Source organism: Coregonus lavaretus, assembly GCF_964263955.1.
Source record: "Coregonus lavaretus genome assembly, chromosome: 6".
In the NCBI taxonomy this organism is placed as follows: domain Eukaryota; kingdom Metazoa; phylum Chordata; class Actinopteri; order Salmoniformes; family Salmonidae; genus Coregonus; species Coregonus lavaretus.
This window is the reverse complement of record NC_139993.1, coordinates 38,443,979-38,460,271: the sequence shown is the minus strand read 5'-3', so window position 1 is coordinate 38,460,271 and position 16,293 is coordinate 38,443,979. Positions and strand designations below refer to the sequence as shown.

General features: G+C 45.4%; 1 protein-coding gene across 1 annotated transcript in view; it reads left to right on the top strand.

The window, feature by feature from the left end:
- Positions 1-1,057: 1,057 nt before the first annotated feature.
- The window catches only part of LOC311131549 (procollagen galactosyltransferase 2-like), a gene marked incomplete at its 3' end in the record, with an annotated part of 30,164 nt that continues 14,928 nt past the window's right edge, over positions 1,058-16,293 (top strand). Inside the window, exon 1 of the mRNA XM_084164596.1 lies at positions 1,058-1,330. Coding sequence (XP_084020722.1) covers positions 1,101-1,330 — 230 coding nt within the window. The 5' untranslated portion in view covers positions 1,058-1,100. The remainder of the gene's footprint in view (positions 1,331-16,293) is intronic.

The following is a 16,293-nucleotide window of genomic DNA, read 5'->3' as shown; positions in this document are numbered from 1 at the left end:
TCACATGGTCAAGGAGCTATTGAATTTTAAGTGACTTTTTATAAATATATATTTTGTTTTTTAAACTTTGGAATAATTTTATGAGGAAACCAAAGGGTGTGCAATATGCCGCTCTATTTAAGGAATAATGGACAATTGAAATGGTTGAACAGCTATTGATGTTTGAATATTGTGATCAAGCACTTTGTTGAAGGTCCCTAAATAGTTGCATTGATGGTGCGCCAGGCTTACTACACCGTTGCCTTGTGATTATGAAACTCGGATGGGAATCTGGAAAATAAGACCTGTGCAATGTTTTACACTTTATTTCCTTCATAGAGAGCCTAACCTGAAGTGTATAGCTAAAATCGTTCGGGAGCTATTGATGTTTGAAGCCCCGAATGTTTGGCAAATATCGAAACTCAAACCAACTTTACCACGGTGACAGCCATGCCCAAGCAGTCAAATCACATGTTGTTACAATTATCTGTCTTTGCAACCACACAATAAGAGTAGTTACACATTTATACACATATTTCCCTCAGAACAGCATACAGTTTATGCAATGTGCATACATAGACTTGAACTGACAAACACAGTATTGTGAAATGTACAACCCTCTTTTGCACTTCATATGCAAGGTATTATCGATGCCTGGCAGGGACAATTTTCATTCTTCTTTCACCCAACATTATTTCACGATAATAGCCTATTGTGTCTAGGCTATCTGTTTTACAGCACATGATGCTTCAAGCTGCTGGATTTGAGTAAGAAAAGTTATTATTTACTTACTGAAATAATGTTTTTTCCCATGTTTGGAGTCTCCTCTTCTCTCCGTGCTGTTGCACGTGTTAGATTCCCCATTCTGTTTTATCAGCCCCTGTTCTGCCTATGTAGCCTAGTCTCCAAGAGAGAGATGGAAAGCTGTAGGAGAGCTATATGAACGTTTTGGGGAGCAGCCAGTGGGGAGGAGGTAGACTCTAGAGAGGTTACCCCTCTCTCTCCACCGTCCACACACTCCATCCCCTCCCCTTCCTACCTTCTTCGCTCCCTCCCACAATCCCTCACTCTCATATTCAGTCGCGGCAGAGCTCAGGTTGGGATAACGGTGTTATCTGGGAATGATGCCGGCGGTTGGAGCCGGACTGCTCTGCGCGCTGCTTGTCGCACTCATGCCGGGTGGCATGTCGGACTTGGTGACTCTGGTGCAGGACCCGGTCCGACCTGAATCGTCACTGCTGATGCCAAAAATCATGATCGCCATTCTGGCTCGCAACGCAGCACACAGCCTGCCGCACTACCTGGGCTGCATCGACAGGCTAGACTACCCGAAGGAGCGGATAGCTATCTGGTGAGAAACGCAACTAACTTTCTAATAACTTTCTAACGGTCAAATCGTCTCCAATAGTCTACAGCAGGGATCATCAACTAGATTCAGGCGCGGGACCATTTTTTCTTGAGCGGATGGTCGGGGGCCGGAACATAATTACAAATAGTTTCTAGACTGCAAATTGACCGCAAGAATCCCAAACATATATAATATTTCACTAAAACATAATAATTTCAAACCCTGCTTACATTTGTATACGATCACGTATCTCTATTATGCGTGGGAATAGGCCTACTAGGAACAGATTTCCAAAATTAAAATCAACTGGAGCTGATTTCCTGGTGTTTTTACAGTATTTAATGTCCAATATATATATATATATATATATATGTTCTTTTAAAACAAGATTTGCTCTGAAAAGTTGGGGAGGCAAATAAAACCACCCACGGCCCAGGGCGGTCGGTTGGGGCACACCCGCAACGATTCTTGCTTTGCACTTTATTATGGGAAAAAGTACGCTCATATAAGTAACATAGAGCTGTTATTGTAGTCGGTATGGTGTCGGTATTATAATGAGAACCTCCTGTCCTGTGCACGTAAAGAACAGAGACGCTGCTGTCAGCGTGAACGAGACCTGTTGCTGCGTTTTACAACGCCCTCTCAACGTGTGTCTGCTGGGTTCCTAATTGCATGTTAGGAGTAGATGAAAGGGCAGAGCATTTTGTTTACGGGTTTTTATTTATTTATTATGCACACACTGCAGAAATCAGGAGGCTTAAAACAGCAGCCAGGTATGAGGGCCCTTATTGCCAAAAAGTCTGCATCATCAATTCTCCACAGACAGTTACACAGGGGCGGACTGGGATAAGAATTCGGCCTTGGCATTTTATCCACACCTGTTGTGCTGTTTATTTGTCTCAGTATTTTCTCTGCTGTCATTGTGTATCTTCTTGTTCTCTGTCTGCCTGTCTGCTTAAACCTTATACATTATAAAAGCCAAGCTGTTTTAAGGCGTCAGCATGCTTCAGTTCGGCTGGCGGCTAGCCAAAGTCGGCTAGGTGAACCGAACGAGTGTGTTCGCATACTCTGTTAAAAGACATTAGATTGGAAAACGAGAAAAAGCGGCAATAGTACTGTTTGTCCATTTTGAGACGCCGTAGCCAGTATACACTTCCTCTAAATAATCAGAATTAATCTAAGATAACTCAATAAATCTGTCATTAATTTAGACGTTTTTGCCAATGAGATCTTAGTCGCGCTATTTTACATCTAACTAAGATGTTTGGGGCAGTATTTCAAAATATTGTCTTTTGCATGAAAACGATTTGTCTCTCATTGAAGGACAACAAAGACTTTACTGAACAATCCCTACTGTTGACCAATCACCAACAAAGGGGCATAGACTTCGGCTACCGACTTCGGCTTGCCTCAAGAAAAAATTTAATGTGCCGGAGCAACTGAAAAAACCCTTACCGAAGTCCAAAACGAACTAAAATGTCATAAAATGTCTTCATAATATATGCACAAACTCTTCCCAACTGTTTCGGCTGGGAAGCATGCAGGCGCCTTTGGGCTACAGTGCCTTCAGAAAGTATTCACGCCCCTTAACTTTTCCAACATTTTGTTGTGCTACAGCCTGAATTTTAAATCGTTTCAATTGAGATTTTTTGTCACTGGCCTACACACAGAGCCACATAAGGTCAAAGTGGAATAATGTTTTTTGAAATGTTGGTAAACTAATTAAAAATGAAAAGCAGAAATGTATTGAGTGAATAAGTATTCAACCAATTTGTTATGGCAAGGCTAAATAAGTTCAGGAGTAAAAATTTACTTTACAAGTCACATAATACATTGCATCACTCTGTGTGCAATAATAGTGTTTAACATGATTTTTGAATGACTACCTCATCTCTGTACCCCACACACACAATTATCTGTAAGGTCCCTCAGTGAATTTCAAGCACAGATTCAACCACAAAGACCAGGGAGGTTTTCCAATGCCTTGCAAAGAAGGGCACATATTGGTACAGTAGATGGGTAAAAAAATAATACAAAAGCAGACATTGAATATCCCTTTGAGCATGGTGAAGCTATTAATGACACTTTGGATGGTGTCACCCAGTCACTACAAAGATACAGGCGTCCATCCTAACTCAGTTTCCGGAGAGGAAGGAAACGAGTCGTCTCGTTGAATGACAACAAACACTTAATTGAAGAATTCCTATTGTTGACTAATCACTGATGAAGGGGTGTAGACTTCGGCTACCGAACTTCGGCTTGCCTCGAGAATTTTGTGTGTGTACACGAACAGCCCAAAATACCCTTGCCGAAGACCAAAACGAACAAAAACGTCACAATGACGTCATAATATATGCACAAACTGTTCTGAACTGTTTCGGATGGGAAGCTGTCAACAGAGTGCGGCAGAGACCGTCCTAGAGATATTAATGACACTCAGGTGTGTCCTATTACTCATTATGATTTCCCTGTTAAAAGAGGTTTGTTTTTTGTTGTCCTTTGCAGAAGCTTGAATTGTTTGTTGTGTGCTTTTGTCTCCTGAGTGAGTTTTCGAGACTTAGTGTTTGTTGTTTTTCCCATGTTACTGTGATCCTTCGGTTACCGTTTCTCAGTAAAGTATTATGTTTATCCTTAACCACTGATTCCTCATCTGGTCTCTTCTCTGCTCCTGGGTCCAACCTCACCATGTCACAGCAAGCTTCTGCCTCCAACATTGACCCAGTAGAGATCACCCAGATCAAGAATGTTGTAACCCACCAAGGAGCATTGCTGGGGCGGCTGCAAGAACAACTCTCCCAAATATCAGAGACCCTCCTGGCACTTACCGACTTCCTCCAATCACAGTCCAATCCAGGAGGAGCCCAAGTCTCATCGCCCAGTGCTACAGGCGTCGCCGTAGTTCCTCGAGGGAACCTGCACCGGGAACCCAAGATCCCTGCCCCCAAGCGGTATGACGGCCACTCGGGAGGATGCAAGGGGTTCCTCACTCAGTCCTCTCTGGTGTTCGAGCTACAGTCCTCCTCGTTCCACACCGATCGGGCCATGATCGCCTACACCATCTAAACACTCTCAGGCAAGGCCCGGGCGTGGGCAACGGCGGTGTGGGAACAGAAGCCACCATCCTGCAGCTCCATATTAGCCTTCACTGCCGAGCTGCGATGAGTCTTCGACCACCCAGTCGGTGGACGAGAAGCGGCCAGCCGACTGTTCAACATCCGCCAAGTGGCCAGACCAATGGCTGACTTCGCCATTGAGTTCCGCACCCTCGCCACCGAGAGTGGGTGGAATACGGAGGCACTGGTCACCGCTTTCTACCAGCGTCACCGCTTTCAAGCATTGGTCAATGACACTCTTAGGGATATGTTGAATCGGTTCGTCTTTGTTTACCTCGACGACATCCTGATCTTCTCCAAGACCCTTCCAGAACACATCCTGCACGTCCGCCAAGTCCTGAGATGCCTCCTCAGAGTCAACTGTATGTCAAGATAGAGAAGTGTGAGTTCCATGTATCCCAAGTCTCTTTCCTGGGCCACATTATCTCTACCGCCGGCATCCAAATGGACCCCGTTAAGGTTAACAGATATAGCCCCTGGTTCTCCTCAGACTTGACTGCCCTTGACCAGCACAAAAACATCCTGTGGCGTACTACATTAGCATCAAATAGCCCCCGCGATATGCAACTTTTCAGGGAAGTTAGAAACCAATATACACAAGCAGTCAGGAAAGCAAAGGCTAACTTTTTCAAACAGAAATTTGCATCCTGTAGCACTAACTCCAAAAAGTTTTGGGACACTGTAAAGTCCATGGAGAATAAGAGCACTTCCTCCCAGCTGCCCACTGCACTGAGGCTAGGAAACACTATCACCACCGATAAATCTACAAATCGAGAATTTCAACAAGCATTTTGCTACGGCTGGCCATGCTTTCCACCTGGCTACCACTACCCCAGCCACCAACTCTGCAACTTGCCCATGCCCCCCCCGCTTCTCCTTCACACAAATTCAGACAGCTGATGTTCTGAAAGAGCTGCAAAATCTGGACCCCTACAAATCAGCTGGGCTAGACAATCTGGACTCTTTCTTTCTAAAACTAGCCGCCTAAATTGTCGCAACCCCTATTACTAGCCTGTTCAACCTCTCTTTCGTAACGTCTGAGATCCCCATTGATTGGAAAGCTGCCGCGGTCATCCCCCTCTTCAAAGGGGGTGACACTCTAGATCCAAACTGTTACAGACCTATATCCATCCTGCCCTGCCTTTCGAAAGTATTTGAAAGCCAAGTTAACAAACAGATCACCGACCATTTCGAATCCCACCGTACCTTCTCCGCTATGCAATCCGGTTTCCGAGCTGGTCATGGGTGCACTTCAGCCACGCTCAAGGTCCTAAACGATATTATAACCGCGATCGATAATAGACAGTACTGTGCAGCCGTCTTCATCGACCTGGCCAAGGCTTTCGACTCTGTCAACCACCGCATTCTTATTGGCAGACTAAATAGCCTTGGTTTCTCAAATGACTGCCTCGCCTGGTTCACCAACTACTTCTCAGATAGAGTTCAATGTGTCAAATCGGAGGGCCTGTTTTCTGGACCTATGGCAGTCTCTATGGGGGTGCCACAGGGTTCAATTCTTGGGCAGACTCTTTTCTCTGTGTATATCAATGATGTCGCTCTTGCTGCTGGTGACTCTCAGATCCACCTCTACGCAGACGACACCATTTTGTATACATCTGGCCCTTCATTGGACACTGTGTTAACAAACCTCCAAACGAGCTTCAATGCCATACAACACTCCTTCAGTAGCCTCCAACTGCTCTTAAACACTAGTAAAACTAAATGCATGCTCTTCAATCGAATGCTGCTGGCACCCGCCCACCCGACTAGAATCACTACTCTCGACGGGTCTGACCTAGAGTATGTGGACAACTACAAATACCTAGGTGTCTGGTTAGACTGTAAACTCTCCTTCCAGACTCACATTAAGAATCTCCAATCCGAAGTTAAATCTAGAATCGGCTTCCTATTTCGCAACAAAGCCTCCTTCACTCATGCTGCCAAACATGCCCTCGTAAAACTGACTATCCTACCGATCCTTGACTTCGGCGATGTCATTTACAAAATAGCCTCCAACACTCTACTCAGCAAATTGGATGTAGTCTATCACAGTGCCATCCGTTTTGTCTCCAAAGCCCCATACACTACCCACCACTGTGACCTGTACGCTCTTGTTGGCTGGTCCTCACTACATGTTCGTCGTCAAACCCACTGGCTCCAGGCCATCTATAAATCACTGCTAGGCAAATCCCCGCCTTATCTTAGCTCATTGGTCACCATAGCAGCACCCACCCGTAGTCTGCGCTCCAGCAGGTATATCTCACTGGTCATCCCCAAAGCCAACACCTCCTTTGGCCGCCATTCCTTCCAGTTCTCTGCTGCCAATGACTGGAACGAATTGCAAAAATCTCTGAAGCTGGAGACTCTTATCTCCCTCACTAACTTTAAGCATCAGTTGTCAGAGCACCTTACCGATCACTGCACCTGTACACAGCCTATCTGAAATTAGCCCACCCAACTACCTCATCCCTATATTGTTATTTATTTTGCTCTTTTGCACCCCAGTATCTCTATTTGCACATAATCTCTTGCACATCTAGCATTCCAGTGTTAATACTAATTGTAATTATTTTGCACTATAGCCTATTTATTGCCTTACCTCCATAACTTGCTACATTTGCATACACTGTATATATATTTTCTGTAGTATATATATTTTTTGACTTTATGTTTTTTTTACCCCATATGTAACTCTGTGATGTTGTTTTTATCGCACTGCTTTGCTTTATCTTGGCCAGGTCGCAGTTGTAAATGAGAACTTGTTCTCAAATGGCTTACCTGGTTAAATAAAAGTGAAATAAAATAAATAAATAAAAGGTTAAGGCGTTCACCGACTGGCCCCATCCCGCCTCACTCAAACAAGTCCAGCGGTTCCTCGGGTTTGCCAATTTTTACAGGCGTTTTATACGTAACTTTGGTGCAGTGGCAGCGCCTTTCACGGCCTTAACCCGCAAGTCTCAGATCCGTTTTGGCTGGACCCCCGAGGCAGACAGGGCATTCGTGGAGCTCAAGGGACGTTTCACCTCCGGACCAATCCTTGTTCATCCTGATCCTACTCGTCCCTTCGTGGTAGAGGTGGACGCCTCGGACACCGGAGCAGGGGTGGTCCTTTCACAGCGGAACGAGGGGGACAAGAAACTGCACCCATGTGCTTTTCTTTCCAAGGGGTTCTCGCCAGCGGAACGCAACTAAGATGTAGGCAACCAGGAGCTCTTGGCAGTCAAGTGGGCCCTTGAGGGGTGGAGACACTGGTTGGAGGGGGCACCTCATCCTTTCGTGATCTGGACGGACCATAAGAACTTGGTCTCCATTCAAGAAGCCAAGAGGTTGAACGCTCACCAGGCTAGGTGGGCGCTGTTTTCTAACAGGTTCAACTTCACTCTAGCCTATCGCCCGGGATCCAAGAATCAGAAAGCAGACGCCCTGTCCCGTCAACACGATGTCTCTAACGTGGATAGGGACTCTGAGCCCATCATCCCCAGCTCCCGCATTGTGACTCCTGTGGTAGGGAGTATTGAGACCCCGGTACCACAAGTCCAGACCCGAGAACCTGATACTTGGGGGGGAGAGGGGGGTCCCACTAACAGACTTTATGTTCTGCAATCAGCCTGTTCTCAAGTACTACAATGGGGACACTCCTCTAAATTAACTGGGCATCCTGGGGTTAATTGGACACTGGAGTTCCTGAGTTGGAAATTCTGGTTGCCCAACATGATTGAGGATGTGAGATCCTTTGTTGCGGCTTGTTACACCTGTGCCCAAAGCAAGTCCTCACGACATCGACCGGCTGGGTTGCTCCAACCTCTGCCTATCCCCAGCTGGCCCTGGTCCCACCTGTCCGTAGACTTTATCCCAAGGGCTTACCACTATCCTGGTGGCTGTCGATCTGTTCTCCAAGGCAGCCCATTTCATCGCCTTACCCAAGTTGCCCTCGGAGAAGGAGACAGCTGATCTCATGATTACCCATGTCTTTCGACTACACAGACTTCCCCAGGACATTGTCTCAGATCATGGGCCCCAGTTCGTCGCATGGTATTGGAAAGCCTTCTGCTCCCTGTTGGGGGCGTCGGTGAGTCTCTCCTCGGGATTCCACCCACAGTCAAATGGGCAAACTGAGCAGGCCAACCAGGAGCTGGAGAAGTTCCTCCGCTGTTTCGTCTCCACTCAGGCCATCAACTGGAGCAAGTTCCTCATCTGGGAGGAATATGCTAATAACACACTGCCGCCCCCGACCGGGTAAACGGGTGTGGCTGTCCAACTGTGGTCTTCCCTTAAAGGTGGACTTGCGGAAGCTCGCTCCACGCTACATAGGACCATTCAAGATCCTGAGTCGCATCAACCCGGTCACCTATTGTCTCCAGCTTCCCAGGTCTATGAGGGTCTGTCCATCCTTCCATGTCTCCCGTCTCAAGCTGGTAAGGACCAGTCCCCTTAGTGTTTGTTGTTTTTCCCGTGTTACTGTGATCCTTCGGTTACCGTTTCTCAGTAAAGTATTATGTTTATCCTTAACCACTGATTCCTCGTCTGGTCTCTTCTCTGCTCCTGGGTCCAACCTCACCACGTCACAGGAAGCATGTGGACCCCTTAAGTGTTCATTACTGTTACAGGGCTCCAGACTAACATTTTCCCCTAGTGTCTCTGGTGCCACTAACTTTTACAGTTGGTGGCACCAGCCCATGAGTTATCATCTTATAAAGTAATTCATAGTACTTTATTAAGAAGTATAATAAATACACTACTGAGGTATTCAATAAATAAGTAGTTTTATGTCCAAGCAGGAATGCAAGTTTCAAGATACTTTGATGTGCAACCTAATCCAGTGATTGTCATGAATTTTGTTTGACAATTAGACTACACAGTAGTTGCTGTATTTTGCTGTCAAAATAAGAAATGTCCTTTTTTTATAGAGATGAATTACATACATCTTTATGTGCACTAACTAATATCATAAGGCTAATTAATTTGGGGTTCAACACCTGAGGAAGTGGAAACTAACACATGACAAACTCTAAATATAATACCCACTGCTAGTAGCCATGTATTCATCCAACAGTAAATCTTATGTCCTAAAAAAACGTTGCAGTTGTAGGCTACTACCCATGAGACCTATAGGTCTATGCCCTCGCAATGGCAGGTGCACATTTCGCACGCGCGCTGCTCCATATCTGAAAGCCATATCAAATATCTTTGTTGTAAAATAGTTGGTATTGAGCTGAATATTGAGAAATACAAATCATACCTACAGAAAGCTGAGAGCCTCCTCTCTTTGACGGGGACATTTTACATTTTAGTGATTTAGCTTATCCAGAGCGACTTACAGATAGTGAGTGCATACATTTTTCATACTGGCCCCCCGTGGGAATCGAACCCATAACCCTGGTGTTGCAAGCGCCATGCTCTACCAACGCTACAGGAGGCCCGAGGGGACGATGCTTCCAAAGCTGTCTTTTTCCCCCAATTGCTTTTTAAAATGTTATACGATCTCTCTCAGGCACATGGGGGAGAGGAGAGTGGCTTGCTCATCACAGCAGCAGGCCTCAGCGAGGGCACGGGGGCAGAATTGCTATATGGCCAATCCGCCCCTGCAGTTACAGTTTGAGGATCATGATTGCAGTAATAAGGCATGGCAAGCAGGCAGCCTGCCTGGAGATGGGGAGAGAGTAGTCACTGATCGGCTCTGACAGCGGCACAAAAGGTGGGTGCTCAGCGCACTGAGGAAGTCATGCGTAAAGTGCTGTGGAGAGAATCACGGGAGAGACGGAGGGTCTGGATGACTAGTCTACAGGGACAGAGAAAGTCAGTGCACAAGCATGTGGAGAATGCCCATCACATGTGGAGAATGCCCTATTTTGTTGCAAATGGAAATTTTTAAGAAGGACTTTATAGTTTAATGCGTTTTCTCTGTTTCTACCAGAATTGGAGTCAAGGCCCGTGGGATGCTTTTGTCTTTTGTTTTCCACTCATCCTTTCACAGCTTGCTTTTGTTTGCAGCTTTATGTATGTCTGTTTCTCATTGAGACCACTTTCCAACACACACACAAACATAATGATCTACCCTGGTGTTTTAACCAAAAGACTTAGACCTTTCTGTTTCCATCTATGCAGACTGGCACCCGTGTCTCGATGGACCATAGCTCCGGTGGACTTGCCCTGACTTGGGGCCAAGTCCAGCCCTTTTCAGCTTGCATTTACTAACTGTGAACCTTAACACCTTCTCACAAGGCAACTGTCTTGAAAGATGCAGAGGTTGTTGATTCTGCTCGCCATAAGGCTTTAGTGCCACACTCCTGATGGAAACACAATTACACGAGAGCCTACATTAACATAAAACATTGCAGACCCACTGATGTGGGGGTAAGTCTCAGTGGAAAAGCACCTTATGGTGTCTATGGTTCCGTTTGAAGCAGGCCTCTGCTCAGTTGAGCCTGAAACTTTGTCTTATGAATCTTCCCCAGACTTTATCATGTAGAGCCATTTCGATTTTCCACAGGAATGTTCTGATTCAGTACAGTGTACAGTGTACAGTGTACTGATAGTGTACTGTACCTGACTTAAACAGGCACAGTACAGTACACAGTGATGTTCACCTGACTACATCTTCCATGACAGCATAAAGCACATTGAAACATTATCTGTCACAGATTCTGTCATATCTACCACTACATGATATAACCTCCTTTCTGCCCCTCTCTTCAGCGCTACTCTTCCCTCCATAACTTTCTGACAGCCATACAGTTTGAGTTTGAGTGAGCAAAGTAATTGAGGGAGAGAAGAAATGTCCCAGCGTAGTTTGGGGGTGGAACCAGCTGTGGAACATTGTGTCCACACAGCACAGTCAGATCTATAGAAGCTGCAGACCCTATAGTAGGGGTAGGCAACTACATTCAGCCGTGGATGGTCTGGGGACTGGAGCATAATTATAATAATTTGTACACTGCAAATTGACCACAACTAAGCCCAAAAAGAGATTGTATTTGAAAATAACAATCTTTTCATACCTTGATTACTGTACATTGAGACACGATCACATACACTGTATCTATTTTTTTAATTTGTGGGAATATCTGGGAACATATTTCCTAAATTAAACTAATTTTTAGCTGAATTCCATTTTTGGCGCGAGGGCCGTTTGTTGCCCACCCCTGCCCTATAGGATCTGCCTGCTGCAGTCAAATGTCTGTCTGTAAACTTCCTCTGAGTCTGAACCAATTTTACATTTTAGTCATTTAGCAGACGCTCTTATCCAGAGCGACTAACAGTTAGTGAGTGCATACATTTTTCATACTGGCCCCCCGTGGGAAACGAACCCACAACCCTGGTGTTGCAATCGCCATGCTCTACCAACTGAGCTACAGGAGACTATAAAGGTCTCAGTATATCTCTGCATGCTCTCAATACTGATTGCCAATGAGAAGTGTTTGGCAAAGAGACATTTATTGGGTGGTTGAGCAGCCTAGATGTTCAGTGTTGATAATGACTGTACCATAAAGACGAGTTTTTGAAGTATGTGAATCTGCCAGAGTCAAACTGAGTAGAAAACTAGACATCAGTGTTTCTCAAAAGTTGCCTCAAATCTCAGTGTTGATAGGTGGTGTGTCTGTACTTATACAAGAGAGAGGAAAATCCATTCTCACTGTTGCTGTGCATTTAATTGGGATGCATGAGCCAATAGCCTCCTCCGATACTTGTACAACCGTTTTGTAAAAGTAATATAAAACGCAACAAATGTCAAAATGTTGGTATCCTTATTGGATCTGAAGTGTAACAAGGTCCCATGGGAATTGGTTTTCAAATGTAGAAATATACAGTATATGTATTGTATAAACATAAACAACAGTGGTTATACTGGTCCTCTGTAGCTCAATGTGGTCCTCTGTAGCTCAATGTGGTCCTCTGTAGCTCAATGTGGTCCTCTGTAGCTCAATGTGGTCCTCTGTAGCTCAATGTGGTCCTCTGTAGCTCAATGTGGTCCTCTGTAGCTCAATTGGTAGAGCATGGCGCTTATAACGCCATGCACATGACTGTAAGTCGCTTTGGATAAAATGTCTGCTAAATGGCATATTATTATATTATACAACCTATATAAAGAGAGAGGCAGTGAAAAGCCACAGAATGGTAGAATTACGATTTGTTATTAAATGTGTGCTGGCCATAGACCCAGTGCCAGTGGCTGATTACTGGGCGGCAGGGCCCAAGGCTGTGTGAGTGTGTTTGTATTGGGGCTGACGGGTAGAGCTTGTACACTGCTCACCTTTCAGTTCTCCCTGTCCTTCCTCTGCGACACGGAGACTGTCGCTGTTCATGTGTGTGTTTGTGTGTGTGCGTGCATGTGTGTACGTAGGGGCACATGAGAGTTTCAACTGGGTCATGGCTGGAGGAAGGGCAGTCTGTGTGTATGATAAAGACAGAGAACAGATGGGATAACACACTCTACACAGAAATCTTTCGTAGTCTGAAAAGCAAATGGACGTGTCTGAGTCTGACAGAGAGGACTGAGAGAGAGGTGAGAAAGACTCACACTGTGCTGTGAAAGAATGCAGGGAATGGTTATTAGGCAAAAGAGGTAGACAGGGGGCGGAGGCAGGGTGGTTGGCAGGCTTGTGTTGAGAATTACCCAGGGGCACTGAGCAGGTTAGTAAGTGAACCCACATTCCATCCATGCTCAAACAGTGTACCCTCCCCCCTCCCCTCCCTCCTCTGCCCCCAGGACAACATTGAGCTGGCTGCAGGCCAACGACTGGACACGGGGCCTGGACCCAGGCCAGTGATTGGTTGATGGAATGTAACTCAGCCATGTGATTGGTCCCCAGGTCATGACTATGTGTTGTGACTGGAGGGAAAGGCTGAACTCATCTTTGGGGCAGCGTTCAGGAGTAACTCAGTAGCCTGGAGCTAGGTCTGTGGGCTGTTTATTGGAAGTGCTTTACCAGGTGGTGAACTGGAGGGAGAGATGATTTGTCGATGTGTTTCGACATAGAGCATGTCAGGACTGTGACAAGACAACAGAAGCTGTTCCCGGAATGAACTGTATTGATGTGACATAATAACAAAGAATTCCTTGTTGTTTCTATACTCCCCATATTAGAGTATCATATAACATAGCATACTGCACAATGCACACACCAAGATGTCTGAACCACAAAGAAAAATTCTGAACCACATAGAATTGTTTAATGATAGAGAGTACCATCTAAACCATATGTGGCCTTAGACCTTATGTATACTAGTGTTGTTAGCACAGACAAATTCCAGTAGTTACCAACAACATCCTAAAGGACATGATGTGAGATATACAGTGCATTCGGAAAGTATTCAGACCCCTTTACTTTTTCCACATTTTGTTACGTTACAGTCTTATTCTAAAATGAATTAAATCAATATTTTTATATATATATTTTTTCCCCCTCATAAATATACACACAATACTCCATAATGACAAAGCAAAAACAGTTTTTTAGAAATGTGTGCAAATGTATAAAAACACAACAACTGAAATATCACATTTACATAGGTATTCAGACCCTTTACTCAGTACTTTGCTGAAGCACCTTTGGCAGCGATTACAGCATCGAGTCTTCTTGGGTATGCCTCGAGTCAAGGCACACACCTGTCTATATAAGGTCCCACAGTTGACAGTGCATGTCAGAGCAAAAACAAAGCCATGAGGTCGAAGGAACTGTCCGTAGAGCTCCGAAACAGGATTGTTTCGAGGCACAGATCTGGGGAAGGCTACAAAAAAATGTCTGCAGCATTGAAGGTCCCCAAGAACACAGTGTCCTCCATCATTCTGAAATGGAAGAAGTTTGGAACCACCTAGACTATTCCTAGAGCTGGCCGCCCGGCCAAACTGAGCAATCGGGGGAGAAGGGCCTTGGTCAGGGAGGTGACCAAGAACCCGATGGTCACTCTGACAGAGCTCCAGAGTTCCTCTGTGGAGATGGGAGAACCTTCCAGAAGGACAACCATCTCTGCCGCACTCCACCAATCAGGCCTTTATGGAAGAGTGGCCAGACGGAAGCCACTCCTCAGTAAAAGGCACATGACAGCCCGCTTGGAGTTTGCCAAAAGGCAACTAAAGACTCTCCAACCATGAGAAACAAGATTCTCTTGTCTGATGAAACCAAGATTGAACTCTTTGGCCTGAATGCCAAGCGTCACGTCTGGAGGAAACCTGGCACCATCCCTCCGGTGAAGCATGGTGGTGGCAGCATCATGCTGTGGGGATGTTTTTAGCAGCAGGGACTGGGAGACTAGTCAGGATCGAGGGAAAGAAGAATGGACCAAAGTACAGTGAGATCCTTGATGAAAACCTGCTCAGGACCTCAGACTGGTGCGAAGGTTCACCTTCCAACAGGACAACGACCCTAAGCGCACAGCCAAGAAAACGTAGGAGTGGCTTCGGGACAAGTCTCTGAATGTCCTTGAATGGCCCAGCCAAAGCCCGGACTTGAACTTTTACATTGAACCCGATCTAACATCTCTGGAGGGACCGAAAATAGCTGTGCAGCGACACTCCCAATCCAACATGACAGAGCTTGAGAGAATCTGCAGAGAAGAATGGGAGAAACTCCCCAAATACAGGTGTGCCAAGCTTGTAGCGTCATACCCAAGAAGACTCGAGGCTGTAATCGCTGCCAAAGGTGCTTCAACAAAGTACTGAGTAAAGGGTCTGAATACTTATGTAAATGTGGTATTTCAGGTTTTTGTTCTTTATAAATGTGCTTACATTTCTAAAAACCTGTTTTTGCTTTGTCATTATGGGGTATTGTGTGTAGATTGATGAGGAAAAAAATTGATTTAATTCATTTTAGAATAAGACTGTAACGTAACAAAATGTGGAAAAAGTCAAGGGGTCTGAATATTTTCCGAATGCATTGTATATCACTCACTGTCAGCTTTTACAGGATGATGGTGTGCTGTGATTCAGACTCTGGTTCCGATTTGTTCTTTACAAGGATGGGATTATCTCTATTCCATATCTCAGAGTCCCATCCTTCAGTGGGGAGATAGCAGATGCACCTTTAACCAGGCGGATCTTCTTCAGAAGTATAATGAGTCTAATGCCATTATAGTAAAGGATAAACCAGAAATTGTTGCCAATGCCAACACGACCCTTGCTTCCAAAGAGCTCCCTTTCTACCGGATTACAACATTGAAAGCTAAGTAGCAGTTCAATAACCAACTATTTCCTCTGATCTACACTATATTCCAACTCCCAGAATTATGTTGTGCTGTGTAGAATCTTGCTGGGAGTGTAGAAACTTGATCCACCTTTGAGTGCAAGTGTGTCACCTTAGGCCTGATAGCAGTGTGGGATCTGGAGGTGTATCTCATGGTTCTAATTCTTCTGTCAGGTCTGGGGAGGAGGGCCCTGGTTGATGTATTTTTGATCATGTCAGGAGATCCTTTGACATTTTTGAAGACAGGAAAAGATTTTGTTGGAATTGAAGCAGGCAATTCGGGCTTTTTTGAATGTAAATGATTATATCAGATTTGTTCTCTCTTGGTTTCTCTGTCTATCTCATCTTCCGACCCAGGCCTCCGTGTCTGCTACAGCCGCCGCAGCGAGTATCAGCTGCTGGACTCCACAGAGTAGTGAGTTTTCTCTCTCTCTCTCTCTCTCTCTCTCTCTCTCTCTCTCTCTCTCTCTCTCTCTCTGTCTCTCTCTCTCTGTCTCTCTCTCTCTCTCTCTCTCTCTCTCTCTCTCTCTCTCCCTCTCCCTCTCTTTCATGTGCATTAGATCATATCACTGGCACATGGCTGGTATGTGAGTGTGTGTTTGATTATCCCCAGTGCTCTGGCCCAGGGTCAGTCCGTTGGGGTCTGCATGTGGTGGTGGTGTGTGTGTCTGTT